We start from the raw sequence: 15,358 nt of genomic DNA, 5'->3' as shown, positions 1-15,358 counted from the left end.
CTCCCCCTCCCCCCGAAAGGTCTCCTGGCCATCTGTGATTCAGTTGAATTATGCTATCCAGCTGTGCACACTGGTCCCTGGAGCCAGGTGAGAAAATGAGGGTCATTGATGGAGAACACCATGAACAGCTGTGGCCAGGTCAGCCAACTCCACCTGAGATCTGGTACCTCCTGAAGACCGTGTGAACTGGAACGGAGGGGGGAGTGGGGGGGGGAGACTGATATCAGGAGCCACGGTCTGTGTTTGACAAATGTTTTTATATACATGATCTTTGAGTATATGTGAGGGGACTGAGTGTGGAGAAGGATGCCAGGCCCCCAGAGAGGGAGGAAGGCTGGAAGGAAGGAGGCTGGAGTAGGGAGAGGGAGTGAGCAGAGCCTTGCCTGGCTTCTGTGGAGTGCTGATTCCCTGTGCTGGATTCGCTAACCCCTCCCCATCTGGCTCCAATCCTTCCCTCACCCCCCCCCCCCACATTCTTCCCATCCTGCCCCACCTTGTCCAGGCCTCAGAATTGCACTCTGTCTGTCTCCATGTATGATTAGGCTAAGGCTCTTGTCCTCTGCCTAGCACAAATTCATGTTCCTTCTGTGCCCCCTTTCCACTTTCAGCCACTGCAGCCCCCGACTGGGGACATTCCAGAAGGCATTGTTGAGCAATCACATCCACAAAGCAGAGACTTCCTACTGTCCCCAGCCCTCACCTCTCTTTCTCAGTTAAGCTCCCTAGGAGAGTAGAGGCCGCTCAAGGTCCTTGATTCTTTAACCCCTCCCCATCGGGCTTCATTGCCAACATCCTTCCCACCCCACCTTCCAAACCCTTCCTGGCCTAGTCTTTCCTTGCCATGCCTGGTTCTCCTGCCCTAGTTTGTAGCCTTTGATACTTTTCTGGATGACAGTCACCACTTTCTACCTGCCTCTCACTTCCACCCTCTGCTGTCAAGGGGGATACACAAGGCGCCTGGCAGGAGAGATTCCAGCTCTGGGACCTGCAGCTTGTTTTGTTTTGCCCCAGTGTAACGGAGAAGCTAGGAACCTGTTATAGGAGCCTGGCCCTCACCTCTTCCCAATTTCCCTTTCTTTCCCTCTTTGCAGCTATCTTCCACAACGCAGATAGGCCCAGGATACAATTTAGAGTCGGCGAAAGCCAGGCGGCGTGACAGTGGGAGCCTGCAATTCCAGCTTCTTGGGAAGATCAGACTGACGAGGTTGGCAGGTTCAAGACCAGCCTGGGAAACTGAGTGAACCGAGACTCAAAAGAAAGAGTGAAAAATTTAGCTTACTTAGCACACACAAGGCTCTAGGTTCACTCTCAGGCACAAAGCAGAACAGAACAAAGCAAAAAAGAGAGTTGAGGTCCTTTCAACTGTGTACCTCTTCGAGGAGGCCCCAGGAAAGGAGGTCTCACCTTGGCACACAGCAGTGGCCAGTGTCAGCCCCCATTTCCAACTCCCTGACCAGTGGAGCCATCATGGTGTCAGGCATCAGGTAGCAGCCAGACAGTACTAAGTGAACGCCACACTCCAGGAGAGATGGATTTTGCAAGGCAAAGAATTTCACCCTTTGTCTTTCCAACTCAAGTCCTCTGGAATAGCCTATGTTTCCCTCTCAGAGGAGTTGTATTTATTAAATAATAATTACTCAGGAGAAAAAGTGAGGACCAGAAGTTCCCTATGTGGAACACTGCCATATATCAAGTGTAAGTGTATGTGTATATGTGTATGTATGTGTATATTTATATGTATATGTTTGTGTATGTATATATGTGTGTATGTATGTATTTGTATGTATATGTGTGTATATATATGTGTGTGTGTGTGTATGTGTGTGTGTGTATGTGTTTTCATCACTGGGCCTTCCATATAGAGTTTAAAGGACACACTTGCCATCCTTGTCCTCCCCTACACTCCCCTCCACCTGCCTTCCCTTCCTTTTTTCTCCCTTCTCACCCTCTTCTCTCCCTCCCTTCCTGTCTTTTCATCCTGGGGATTGAGCCCAGGACCTCACCCATGCTAGACTTGAGGACACTTTTATATGACCTAAAACGCAAAGCACTAAACTATCTATTTAGATTACTAAGTTAGTATAACCATGGTAGCCATTGTCATCAAAGCCCTGAGTATCATCTGGGGTCAGGAATGAGGTGAGGGGCAGGGACATGTGTTAGAGCTGAGCTCTAGTATCCAACAGCAACTAAGGCAAAAACTCAACCTCCCTTTCTGTTTTGATTTTCCCGTTTTAACGTGGCCAGATCGTAACTCTCTCTTTACTAACCTGACCACTTCAAAGTGTAGTGCATATGTGTCCAGGAAGGCAACGGCCGGACAAGGCTGGGGCTGGGGATCCTCTCCCAAGGCAAATGCTAACAGCTGTCTGATCTTGGCAGCTGTTCCGTCAACAGTGTGCTAAGACTGTGTGTTTCATACCGACCAGAACCCCACTAGAATTAGACAGGCTGTGATTAATAATAAATAGGAAATGAATTTATTATTATTATTTAGTAAGTATAGTTGGTCTGGTTGGCCTCTTCCAAAACGTAGGGCAGGCCTGGAAAAGTCACAGCAAAGTCCTCAGCTGAAGAGAGGGGACCAGAGGAGTGTGAGACCCAGGTGAGTGTGAGACCCAGGTGAGTGTGAGACCCAGGTGAGTGTGAGACCCAGGTAAGTGTGAGAACCAGAGGAGTGTGAGACCCAGGTGAGTGTGAGACCCATATGAGTGTGAGAACCAGAAGAGTGTGAGAAACATTTATTCTTAGAAATTCTGCCCTTAGCTCCTCCTGTTTCTCCAGGTGATTTCTCTACCCAAAGGCCAGGAAACCCCTAACACACACACACACACACACACACACACACACCCTGTGATGGGAATCTGCATGTTGTCTCAGATGGAGAGGAAATGGAATATGGGGAAAGAAAGCCCACAATCTGGGTACATCTGGAAACGGGCACGACTCACACTATCTTCCTAAAGGTGCCCTGAAGGTGACCTTTACGGTAGAGACAAGTGATTCTCAATGTGGCTTTGGATTTGCTCTGGGCTGGGAGCACCTCTGATTCACTGTTCCCTATGAAGCATCTTGGTAATAACCATAGCAATGCCAAGGCACAGACACACCTGGTAGGTCCTCAGCCTGCTCTGTCCCTTTCTCCCCAGGATTCCTTTTCTCCTTGCCCTGTCGTGCATGGAGGTTCTGCTGGGAGGTCTGGCTTGCTTGGTGTGGCACAGAAGGACGACTGGAATCTCTGGGATGTTTAAGGGTGGTGGGGAGGGATGGAACTTTCTCATATCCTCGTCCAGAATAACACTTACAAGGCACCCAGAACTTTCTCTGGAAGACCCCCCCCCCCAGGTAGGCCTACCGCAAGATCCATTAAGGGAAAACAAGAGGGCAACCTGAGAAGAGTTTTGGGTGGGAGAGGGATGCTCTGAGAGCCACGGGGAGCATCAACATCAGCACCACATAACGGTGATGTTCTTAGCGCAGTTGACAGCGCTGGGCAGAAGGAGCTGCAGCCAGGCCATGCTCACTCTCAGGTGTCTGAGGTTTGGGGCTGTTTCTGGATTTCTCTGAGCCTCCAGCAACTGGTCTTACCTCCATCACGGAGCCCTCCTGAGGACACACAGACATGTCCGGGATTTGGTACAACTCAGTGATCCTCACAGGACCTATCAGCTTAGCTGGGAACTTTATAGAATTCACACCAATCAAGAGCCTGCCTACAGAGATAGACCCTTGAAGCCTGGCTCTTAACCAGCCCTACTATCTCACCATTAGCTTTGCTTGGTACCATAGACTCAAGGTGGCACATTGGGATTGGTCTACTCTTGCCTGGTCTGCTGGAAAATTGTGAGGCTGTGATGGGCCGACGACAAACTTTGAGAGTGTCGTGATTCCCACAAAAACGGAAGGGCCACGGAAGAAAAAAGAACATTAGCTTTTAGGCTGGGGAGATGGCTCAATCCAGTCCAGAGACTAATTTGGATTCCCATCACCCACATGAAAAACTAGGCGTTCTTGGTGGCACTTGTGGGAGTAGAAACAGGCAGACCCCTGGAGCCCTGAAATTGCAGGAGGAGACCCCGAACTCACTAACGAGCCAGCCAACCTAGCCAATCAGTGAGCGCGAGGCTCTGTGAGAAACCCTGCCTCAAATGTAAAGTGGAGCTCATTCTTGGGATCATCACGGGGCCAGAAAACTCCAGACACACATGAACATGTAACCGCCACGGCCCCAGCCCCCCATACATGTGAAACCCAAACCAGTCAAGCTGGACACTTAGCTTCCTGTGTCTACCCTAATTATAATTAGTAATAATTCTGAAGACAGCTCGTATGTTTATCAGCTCCACTAACAGTCTGTGAGCTTCTTCGAAGGCAAACGACATCTTTGCTGCTACAGTCCGTCTTCAGCCATTGTATTCCACTAAAGGACCAGACTCTGTGGCCCTTGGCATGCTTGGGCACCCAGGGACATGCAACCCCCAGATAGGACTTCAGTCTTCTTCAGGGGAGCCAGTCTATCACTATACATACCTGTAGGTGTCAGTAGCTGGCACTTTCCAAATCTGGATGCCCCTCAAGGGCCCTTCGCTCCCCACCACCACGCTCAAGTTGGAGTTCTGGTAGGCGTTGTTGCACTGGGCCTGTGTGGGGCCGTGGGGCCCGCTGGCCCCACACGTGGTGAACAGCCAGTGAACTGTGACATAAAAGGAGAGACAGTCAGTTGCTTACCTCCTCCACAGGCCTCCCTGGGCTCTCTTCAAGGTGTGGGATCCATGGCTTGAGGCATAAATTCAGAGAAGGTCCCGAGATTGTGGGAAGAAAAGGCGATCAGTCATTCAAACTGGATAGTTCTGTAAAGAGGCTGCTATGGGCCAGAACCTGGCTCATGTGCCCGGGAAGACATGAAGATGGAAAAGACTTAGATCACGAGGAATGTAGCCAACCACAAGGCGGGACAGCAGGGGGCGGGGCACAGGAAGATACATCTGGCACCACAGACTCATTCCGTCCCTGAGAGGGAGTGGCGTCCCCATCTAGGCCTTGAGTGGTTAGAAAGAGCCAACTGGACACAGTCTCAGCCCTACCATCCCACACTCGGCTCAGGGACCCTGCAGGTAGGAAGAGGAAGCCTCAAGCTCTCCAGATAAGGCTTTATGTCCAGAGATACTTTCTTGGCAACAGGCTCTCAATGGGACAACCCAAGACCTGTTTAGGCCAGCTAAGCCTGGTTTGCAATGAGTGGCCTTTACATTCTACAACAGACAGTGTCAAAAACGGAGAGAAGCTGAACTTTTCAACCTTTGAATGCCTCTGCGTGTACGTATGTGTGAGAGTATATGTAGTGGACCAGTGGAAAGCTTGAGTGACATCCTCAGGAGCATCCTTCATCACCTTTTACACAGGGTCTCTCATTCGCCTGGAGCTTACCATTTAGGCTAGACTGGCTTGCCTTAGTCTAAGATGTTATCTCTGCCTATCCCATGCTGGAATTACAAGGGTGTGCCTGGCTTCTTCATGTAGGTCCTGGAGGTTGAATTCAGGTCCCTATGCTTATACAACAAGCAGTTTTCTGACTGAACCATCTCCGTAGTCACAGACTGGTCAAACTTTCTTCTTTTCCCCAGGTCCCCATCGACTCCCTCCTGTGGTCTGTCTGTCCTTGCCCAGTGTCCTTACCTAGCTTTCTAGGGACATCACTGGAACACAACTCAAGCCCTACCTGCCACCTCATCTTCTACCACTGGGATATTTTCTTTCAAGCGTCCTCTCCTTCAGCCAGGGTGGACCTTGGGGATCTGTCAGATCTCTTGGCCTCAAATCTAACACTTTTACAACTCATAAAATCTTTCAGAACTGTATTCTTGATAAATAAGCTACTTAAAATAAATCTCATTTTTAGATGGCCTAAATTATTTCCCCTTTTAAAGAGAGATTGAGTCAAATTCTGTGCACAGAAAATGATGGAAAATTAATTTGAGTGTATGTAGCACCATCACTAAAACATTCAAAAGAAAATATCGTGAAGGCTTTGAACTAATTTGATGATGAAGATGTAAGAAGCTGATTTGACAGTCAGAGGGAGGTCACCTTGGCAGGGCTGAGCAACAGAAGCCTCAACTAGCCTTGGTTTACTTTTGTGATAGGATCCTGGCCTTGGGGTCTGAAGTCCCAGTGGCATTCTGATGCATACTTCTAGATGGAATGGTTAACTTCCACAGGGTTTCTGAAGGTCACTTCAAGGTTTAGGAATTAAGGAGCATATTGGCTGATGGTCAGCTTTCTGGTCAAATCTATTAATGCAAAGAACTATTTATGGAAGGTTCTGGATTTTTGTTTGCCTGCTCTCCTGGCAGGGTCTCATTGAATAACTCAGACTGGCTCACATTCAGAGCAATTATTCTGCCTCGGTGCTAAGAGAATGAGCTTGTTTCACCATGTCCTGCTTACAAAAGGTATTTTGGCAGAATTCTTTTACCCAATTGTCCCTTTACCTGTTCCAAAGCCAAAATGACATATGTGGGGGAGTGAGGTGAAAAGACCATGGGCTCTGACATCTTCAAGAACACCTGGATTGGGGAGAATGTTCCTTCACCAGTGATGTATCGTGAGACTTTGATCTAGTTCCATCATCCGTGAAAGGGGCTGGCTGGCATGATAAAATTAACAGGGGGTAGGGCAGGTCATTGTAGAGTCCCAAACTCTACAAATAGGAGCTATATCAACAGGTACTGCCTGAGTCTAAGGTTGATCCTGTCACTGGCAATGGGCAACGAATGTATCCACGGGAGTTTTTGTGACTATAAATCCCATGCCCACAGTGCCCGGAACTTAAACTTAGTGAGCTGAGCATGAGGCTGGGGCAGAGAATAAATGCAAAACTAAGAAATGAAGTTGCAAGTCCCACCTTTTTGTTATGTCTAGCTGGAAGCCCATCCTGCAGACAGCCCTTATCTACAGCTAACATCCTGGATGTGGAGAAATCTTCTCAACCTGGCTTTAGATGAATGGTGTTTCCTTTAGTTAATTCAGTTCTGGACATAACATCTGCACCTTGCCTGAGCACCTCACCATGAGTAGAACCCTCTTTAACTTCAGCCTTTGTTCATTATAGGATTTGGAGGTTCTGGGATAGTCCAAGGGAAGTTGGTCATCTACTTCTTGGCCAGCTGCTATGTCTGATGAGGTAGGGAGAGGATTATGGGCTTCGGATTCAAATGAATCAAAGTTTCTCATTCTGAACTTTGCCCCTGGCTAACTGAGAGACCTGAATCAGATTAAAGCTTTTTAGTTGGAAGACCATGACCATATGAGGTCATATAACAGAACTTGTGGGTAGAGAGAAATTTGGCAACAGTAGAAGTTTTATGATGGTATGATGACCAAAAATGCATTCAAACTCAAACACATATTGAATCTGAGATGTTTCTGGCAGTGATCACCAATGTTGTATTCTGTGACTTTACTGTTGTTTTAAACACACACACACACACACACACACACACACACACACACACACACACACACAAACTTTGTGTGCCATCACATCACACAATGCCAATAAATTCTGCCTTGAAATACCAAAGCTGGGACTGGAGAGATGGCTCAGCGGTTAAGAGCATTGCCTGCTCTTCCAAAGGTCTTGAGTTCAATTCCCAGCAACCACATGGTGGCTCACAACCATCTGTAATGAGGTCTGGTGCCCTCTTCTGGCCTGCAGGAATACATGTAGACAAAATATTGCATACATAATAAATATATAAATATTAAAAAAAATAAATACCAAAGCTCATATGTGAGAACTATTGCATGCTGTGAGTTGCAGCATCCTTACTACACATACAAAATTCCCTCTCACCAAACAGAATAGTTTAATCATCATAAATGGACCTTGAACAGCTTTCCTGCCGACTTCTTCAGCATGTAGGCTTGAAACTGATATATCTTAGGATTGCATTGTATTAGATAAACAAGCATATCTCTCATTAGTATGCAAATTTGCTTCCCTCTTTTATTTTTTTACCCTCTTTTATAATTGGTAAAATTATATGTATACTAAAGAATTGTTTTGAAACAACCTTCTTTGTGACTTATTATCAATAAATGCTTGATAGTTTATACCCATTTTCTATCTATGTTCCCAAGGTCATGTTACAATTTCTCAGGCTAAAAAGGGTTGCAAATAGGCAAGGTTTAAGAAGACCTGGGTCAGATTACATGACCTGTTTGAGCCTTGCTTTTTCTAACCTGAGCAGATGGGGTTCTACTGTTTATTGCTTACACTTCTGATAAAAATTAAAAGAGGAACCTAAACCAAGTGCTTCGCATAGCACATAACACCAGAGAGAGACAGTCAAGACAGTTAAAAACCATGTGGTCCTTTCGCATCCAGTTCCTCACTGTGGGGATCAGACACCCACCCTCGAGATTTATGGCCCCATTCCATGAAGGAGAGACTCTAGGGTCATTTCTCAACGGAGGCGCCGGTATTTTCCCAAACTCAACGGACATATATTGGTCTCAGGTGGTTTCCATACACAAAAATTTTGGTTTTACTTTCAGCAATTTCTGATGGAAAGGTCCAGAGAGGAAACTTTTTTGAAAGTGGATTCCCTGGGAATAGAGGATTTGCCATCCCAGGTCAGACTCATGATTCTTCCAGGCTGAATTTTGCTGCTCCCAGCAGCCTTTGGAGCACGATAGTAGTTCCTGTTCTTGTGAATAGCTCTGACCACTGTAAATCTGCCTAACTTTGCTTGGAATCAATTTATGTTTCTTACTTCCACCACCTCTTGGGGATATGGTCTTTCTGAGTTTATTGCCTCTTGTGCAAGGCCTATCTTGCTTCTCTACTGGGTTTGTCCTGTCCCAGCTTCATGCCATTGATTCTCTTTATTCTTTCTGGACATCTTATAGACATGCCCAGACGTCTCATTAACACGGGACATACAGTTGTTCCCAAACCACCTGGTGACCAAGGCTTTGGGGATTTAGATTCAATAGATCTTGTTTGGAGTCAGGAGGGAATCTTTATATAAAGCTCTTTTAATGGACTCTGATACCCAACTAGATTTGTCCACTAGTCCTATCCATCTCATCGTCTTGATGAAGAACGTTAGTGACTCTTGGGATCTTGTCAGCACTGGAGAAGGGATCCAAGTTAAGAATTACTCCGTCTCTGTCTAGGGCCCCCTAATGGCGATCAACTTTCTGCCTTGGAGACTTCAGCCTTTCAAGATTGTTTACACACGAGTCTCTGCTGCCCTCTGTCTTTCTAAAGAGAATAATTTGCTCATTGAGGTGGGTCCCCTGAATGGAACTGTGTGTCCCCGTGACTTCATCTAAGAGGACAATCGTTATTCCTTATTTCAAGCTCACTTGGAACAGGCTCTATTTCCAGAACCTTGCCCAAGGTGTGTACTATTGCACAATCCTGGTGATTTTGATTGCTGTGACTTTAGGTAGTCTTCTGGAACAAGGAATGTTTGTGGAAGCAAGGCAGCCATGACTTCTAGGCCAAGATAGGTTAGAGGCACAAAAGGGCAGGCAGATAGCAGGACCAATCCGGCAGTGTGCCTGGAGTTGAAGGCATTGGTCATGGCGTGGTCTTGTAATGGAAAGAGACTGGTCTAAGAACCGAGGGGTGAGGAAACTAGCTGTAGTAGCTCCAAGGAGCAGAAATCAAGGTGAGCTTTGAAACTTAGATAGAAGCTATTTGTTTTCTTTGGAGAATGTGTGTATGTGAGATCTGAACCTTAGCTACCTGAGAGGCAGGTCCATCCACATAAGGAACAAAAATCCTTCAGTGTCTATTGCGCATGCAATGCGGCGCACACTCTCTCAGCAGGCCAGGCACTGCGCTTTCATACACAAACTCAATGCCTTTGGACTTGTGGAAACTCCGTGTGCTGAAGGTAGAGCTGTAGTATCCCCATTAAGAATCAAGAAATTGGCCTTGCTGGATGGTGGCGGCGCACCCAGTACTTTAAACCCAGTACTCAGGAGGCACAGGCAGGTGGATCTCTGAGTTTGAGGCTAGCCTGGTCTCTAGAATGAGTTTCAGGATAGCCAGGGCTACAAAGAGAAACCCTGTCTTGAAAAACAAAGCAAAGCAAAGGAAAACAAAACAAACAAACAAACAAAAATCAGGAAATTCAAGTTCAGAGGAGCCAAGTAAGTGGGTAATTGGTCAAGTCGGGAATTCAGGGCAGTTCTCCTATGCCAACTTGGAGGATTACAAAGGAGCTGTGTGTGTGTGGGCGGATTGGGGCTACAGTTCGACCAGGAAAGTGTTTGCCACACAAGCAGGAAGGTATGAGTTTGATCTCAGTACCTATGTACCAATCCAGACTATCCCAGCACTGGTGGGGCTCGGGGTGGGAGACAGGTAGATATTTTGGGCTCATCGGCCAGGCACATAGCCATATCAATGAGTTCCAGGTTCAATGGGCATGGTAGCATGTTCTTGTAACTCCAGTGCTGGGGTTGGGGATGCCTTGGGTTGTCACAGGCCAGCCAGCTGAGCTTAAAATTGTTGAGCCACATGACCTAGTGAGAGACTTTGCCTCAAAAAAAAAAATAGATGGCCCCTGAAGAAACAACACAAATGTGCATATACATACAAAAGCGCGCGCGCACGTACAAACAGACACACACAGACACACAGACACACACACACACACACACACACATTAAAAAAAATACTAGGATCACCAGGAATGCCTGTCCCTCTCTCAACCCCTGCAGCTGGAACATTTCCAAGCCATCGAATGTTGCCTTTTCAGTCTCTCAGGCTGGGCTGCAGTTCAGGCCGGAATGGCTACATCAAAGTTGCTCAGACCCATGAAGGGGCAGGTGAGAATCTAGTCAAGGTACCACTGTCATTGGACTCTAAGTTCCAGAAAGTCCCACAGTGAGCACACCTTAGCCTAGCAGAGCGTGGACTTCATAGAGTCATGGGAACCAGGCAAGGAAAGCAGAAGCCAAGACTAGGGGGTCTAGTCCCAGGGGTGCCCCAGGGATTTAGATGGTATCCAAGAGGAAGTCCAGTCGTTGGCTTGGTAAGTTATAGATCAGAAGTGCCAACGGGAAGGCTAGCACCACTGGCAACCAGTCACCACGTCAGTGTCAGGAGAGATGATGAAGGTCACAGCAAGGTCACGAGAGAGGCAGACTAAAGCCGAGAGGCCAATCTGAGGCTCCCCTAGCTCCTCTGCTGAATTTCCTTATTGGTTCCCAAAGCTCTGTGAAGCCTTAAGGGGATGAAATGGCCCCCCGGGGAAGACACAAGATGAGGTCAAGGGAGGTAGGAAGCTCACTTCTCCCTTCTCTTAAGAAAATAAAAAAATCCCTATTTTATTAAAAGTCTTTTATGGGAGAAGAGAGCCCATATTTATCTTGTTACACACACCACACACTGGAAACATAGTTGAATACTCATTCACATTTAAATTGTACAAAGAACCCACACACATGAAGATACTGATTGGTTATAGACAGCTGAGTAAAGAAAAATCCATTACACACTGGATTTCATTTTAAGTCTATTGCAGAGCCCTTCAAGAAGAAACAAATCAATTAGTAATATGCAGCACAATGTTTAAAAAATAGGCCAGACAGTGATTGCACCCGTTTATGGCTATGGCTGAGGCATCTCATCTGCTCAACTCAGTCCAAAGAAATAAAGTGCAATACAAAGGAAAATCAGTTCTCAGCTATCTCTATTAATCATGGCAATGAGGCTCTGCCTCAGGTTCAAGGCCTTGTGTGTCCTGCCGAAGAGCAGCGCTCAGCGGGTCACGTGGACCGTTTGTGCTATTTTGATTGGGCTCCGTTGGAATTGAATTTAAGCCATAACCATTGACTGAGCTCAACTTCACTGAAGCTGTGCATCGTGGTCTATTTTCATGGCCCCCTACATCCCATTAAACAAATATCAGGCCCAAATCTGGTTAGTCATCCATCTACAAATGTATATGGCAACCATTCCTCATTGAAAGCAGGAAGAATGACCTTTGGTATTCATGAAGTCAGCTTGTTCCCTAGCTAGGACAAAAATAAAAATAATGTATATACTTTTAATCATTCCTGGGTTAAAGCAACTCTGCCACCATCAACTCTGTGATCAGTCAGACGGTGTGACCATGGCAACTAGACCCCTGGTATTTTACTATATAGTATTACAACAGATAGCTTTGTTTTTTATTTTTATTTTTATTTTAAAGTCCTGGCTTGTTCCTATGTTCAGCTGCAAGAGCAAAAAAGAAGACTCCAGTCTGTGAAGTGGCCTCTTGAGAATTAAATCATTCTCTCTGTTTAGTGGCGCAACAGGAGTTCCTTTGACAATGCTAAAAAAATACTTAAGCCTTTTAATTTTAAAGTGAATCACAGAGGAAAACACAAATCAAGTGTATATTATATACTCAATGAGCTATTATTATAAAGCAAATACTACTACCCAGGTCAAGAAATAGAACTTGGCTGGTGGCTTTGTGTTCTCTCCAATCTCTACTTCCTTGCTCTCCAAAGGGACCATATCCTGGATTACATTCTAATCACTTCTTTGAATTTCTCAGTAGTTTTACCCCCCGCCCCCCACCCAAGTGTGCATTATCTCTAAGTAGCATTATCTAGCCTTGTCCATTAATTTTGATTTTGTGGTGCTGAAGACTGAACCCCAAGATTTGCAAATGTTAGGCAACACTCACCAGTGAGTTACAGCCCTATCTCCCTACTCCATTCTCCTTTTTATTTGGGGCAAGGCTTTACAAAATTGCCCAGTTTTACCCTGAATCTGCAGTTACTCCTGACTATGATTCCTAAGCTGCTGAGATTGTAGGCCAGGAGATTTTACACACACATTTTACACACACACACACACACACACACACACACACACACACGTATGTATATAATATAACACAATAAAGATATATACATTTATATATATTATACATAATTTTTGTTTCTTTAAATCAACAGAATTCTCCTCTGTATTTTCTTTTTTATTGATTTTAACTTTTGAGGAATAGGGACCATTTTATTTGTGGCTTTTTCGCAGAGTTTGGATTTTGTGTTTTGCATCCCCACATTTCAGATTGGCACGCTGCTCTATCCTGAAAGTGTGCCAGCTACACCTCTTTGCTTGATGGTGGGCGGTGCTTTTTCATAAGGTACCAAATGCCTGATCATTGCTCTGTCTCTTTTAATATTGGCTCTTCTTGAAGTTCGCTGTATAGAAGCATTTACTAGAAACTACAAACCAATGTTGCTATAATTATACCCTTTTCTCACTGACTGTTTGGAGTATACCTATGACAAGGTGCTGTCCTTGTGCAATGTGGTCACTCAGTGGCAGGGCAGGAGTAATAAAGGCACTATTACCATTCAATTCCACCTCCTATTTCTGACTTTCAAGATATGGAATTCGCTTCACATTATCTGAGGTTGTCCAATTAAATATTTGCATATCATTATAAATCTATGAATTTAAATGTATATTTTGAGTTTTAATTAATCATAATCAGTATGCTTGGTCAGTGGGAGCGACTGGCGTCTTTATTACTCTATAAGACACCTCAAGCTTCCTTGGCTTAGACATATGCATGGGCAACTCATCAAGACATAGGCATAGGCAAAACTTTCTCGGGACTCTAACATCTCAGGAAATAATGCCAAGGACTGGCAAATGGGACTGTATGAAATGAAAACCTGTCTGCTCAGCAAAGAACCTATACCATGAGAGAAACATGTTTGCTACCTATATATTTGACAGAGGAGTCTTATCTAAAGTATATAAAGAACTAAAATACCTAAACACAAAAATATCCCACAACAACCTAAACAACCACCAATACAAGAGCAAATGAAATGAACAGATATTTCTTAAAAGATTAAGTGTAAATGGCCAAGAGACACGAAAACTATCTATCATCCTCAGCCCTCAGGGAAATACAAATGAAAAAAACGCCTCTGACATGCCACCTCGCTCTAGGCAGAAAACAAAGAAATCAAAGCAAATGGTGGGGAGAATGTGAGGACAAGGGAAGCCTCATACCCTCCTGGTGGGACTGCAGATAGGGTCAGCCGCAGTGGAAATCAGCACCGAGGCTCCTCCAAGAACTCAAAAGAGATCTGCCGTAAGACTTAGCCCTGCCCTTCTTGGGGATAAACTCACATGTAAGTCAGCACACCAGGCACGCGCGCCACCACACAGATGTGGGGGTGAGAATACGAGGTCACATTTCGTCTTCATTCCCTACTAGTCTGAGGATCTTGAAAGGTAATTAATTTATCATCATTTGGTTGTAAATGTTGCCCAAAGGCTTTGGGGTTTGATTTAAGTTCTGTGTTCATGTAAGATTTAGTGAGGTGTTTTGTTTTTTTTTTTTTCCAAAGATTCCGGGAGAAAGGCAGCGATGGTGGCAACAGCATAATTTGTCTGGTGTTTTGCTTTGTTTTCAACCCCTCTAAATCTTACATAATCACAGAACTTAAATCAAACCCAAAGCCTTTGGGCAACATTTAGTCCGTTTGCTAGGCTCACCCTTCAGTGCCCCTTCCGGTCAGACCCCTTGCGTCCATCTCTGCCCTCTGGCAGCTGCTGTCCTAATTTGCTTCAGGGTCTCGAACCTGCTGCTATGTCCGGTCACACTTCTCTTTCGTGGGATACTCCCCGCCGAGTACAGCTGAGCCTTGGCTTGGCAGTGCCACCTAGGTTTAACGAGTCGTTCAGGGCCATCTGAACTTGCACTAAATGGTCCCGGGTACCAATACTTTCTACGAAGTTGTTTTTCTTCTCTCTCAGAAGCTCACTCCGTTCTACTGTGGTTTGTTTTATTTTGTATCCAATATCAAGGGCATGAGAGGGGACCTCCACTTTCCATGGTTCAGACTGTAGGCCCCTAACTTTTATCTTAGGGTTCTGGGATGTGTTTACACATCCTAGCTGGTGCCTGTCAGGAAGCACTCAGTGTCACTCCAGATCAGAGGGTGTCACCAAGGTTCTGACCTACCCTGCTTGGGTTGCCCTTAGGCCTTCGGGAGGGCAGCATATTTAATTAGAGTGCATGTGAGTAGCATCTCCATCCTTCAGTGAGCTTCGGTTTTACAACCGTGTTAGTTCAATAGAAAAGGAAGGAAAAGGGTGCTGCTTTTATTCCCTAAGATAGTGGCTGGGTGAAGAGTTAAACCATAAGCCTGGGGCGTGAGAGGGAGCTGAGGCTGGGTGAGGAAGCATGGCGCTGCCGTCCCACAACACACTCCCAGTCTCTGCATGTGTCTTCAACTGCTGTCTTTCCAGTTTGCTTCAATGGGAATTATTTGCTCGTACATGCACAGTGCTCGAATGTTCACCTATGCT

The 15,358-nt window shown here is 45.7% G+C and overlaps 1 protein-coding gene across 1 annotated transcript in view; it reads right to left on the bottom strand.

The window, feature by feature from the left end:
* Window positions 1–15,358, bottom strand: part of Alk (ALK receptor tyrosine kinase) — a 733,404-nt gene that overhangs the window by 53,905 nt on the left and 664,141 nt on the right. The window contains exon 12 of the mRNA XM_038319976.1: window positions 4,531–4,693. Coding sequence (XP_038175904.1) covers window positions 4,531–4,693 — 163 coding nt within the window. The remainder of the gene's footprint in view (window positions 1–4,530; window positions 4,694–15,358) is intronic.

Source organism: Arvicola amphibius, chromosome 2 (assembly GCF_903992535.2).
Source record: "Arvicola amphibius chromosome 2, mArvAmp1.2, whole genome shotgun sequence".
Lineage (NCBI taxonomy): Eukaryota > Metazoa > Chordata > Mammalia > Rodentia > Cricetidae > Arvicola > Arvicola amphibius.
The sequence above is the reverse complement of the archived record's forward strand: the minus strand, read 5'-3'. Positions and strand labels throughout refer to the sequence as shown.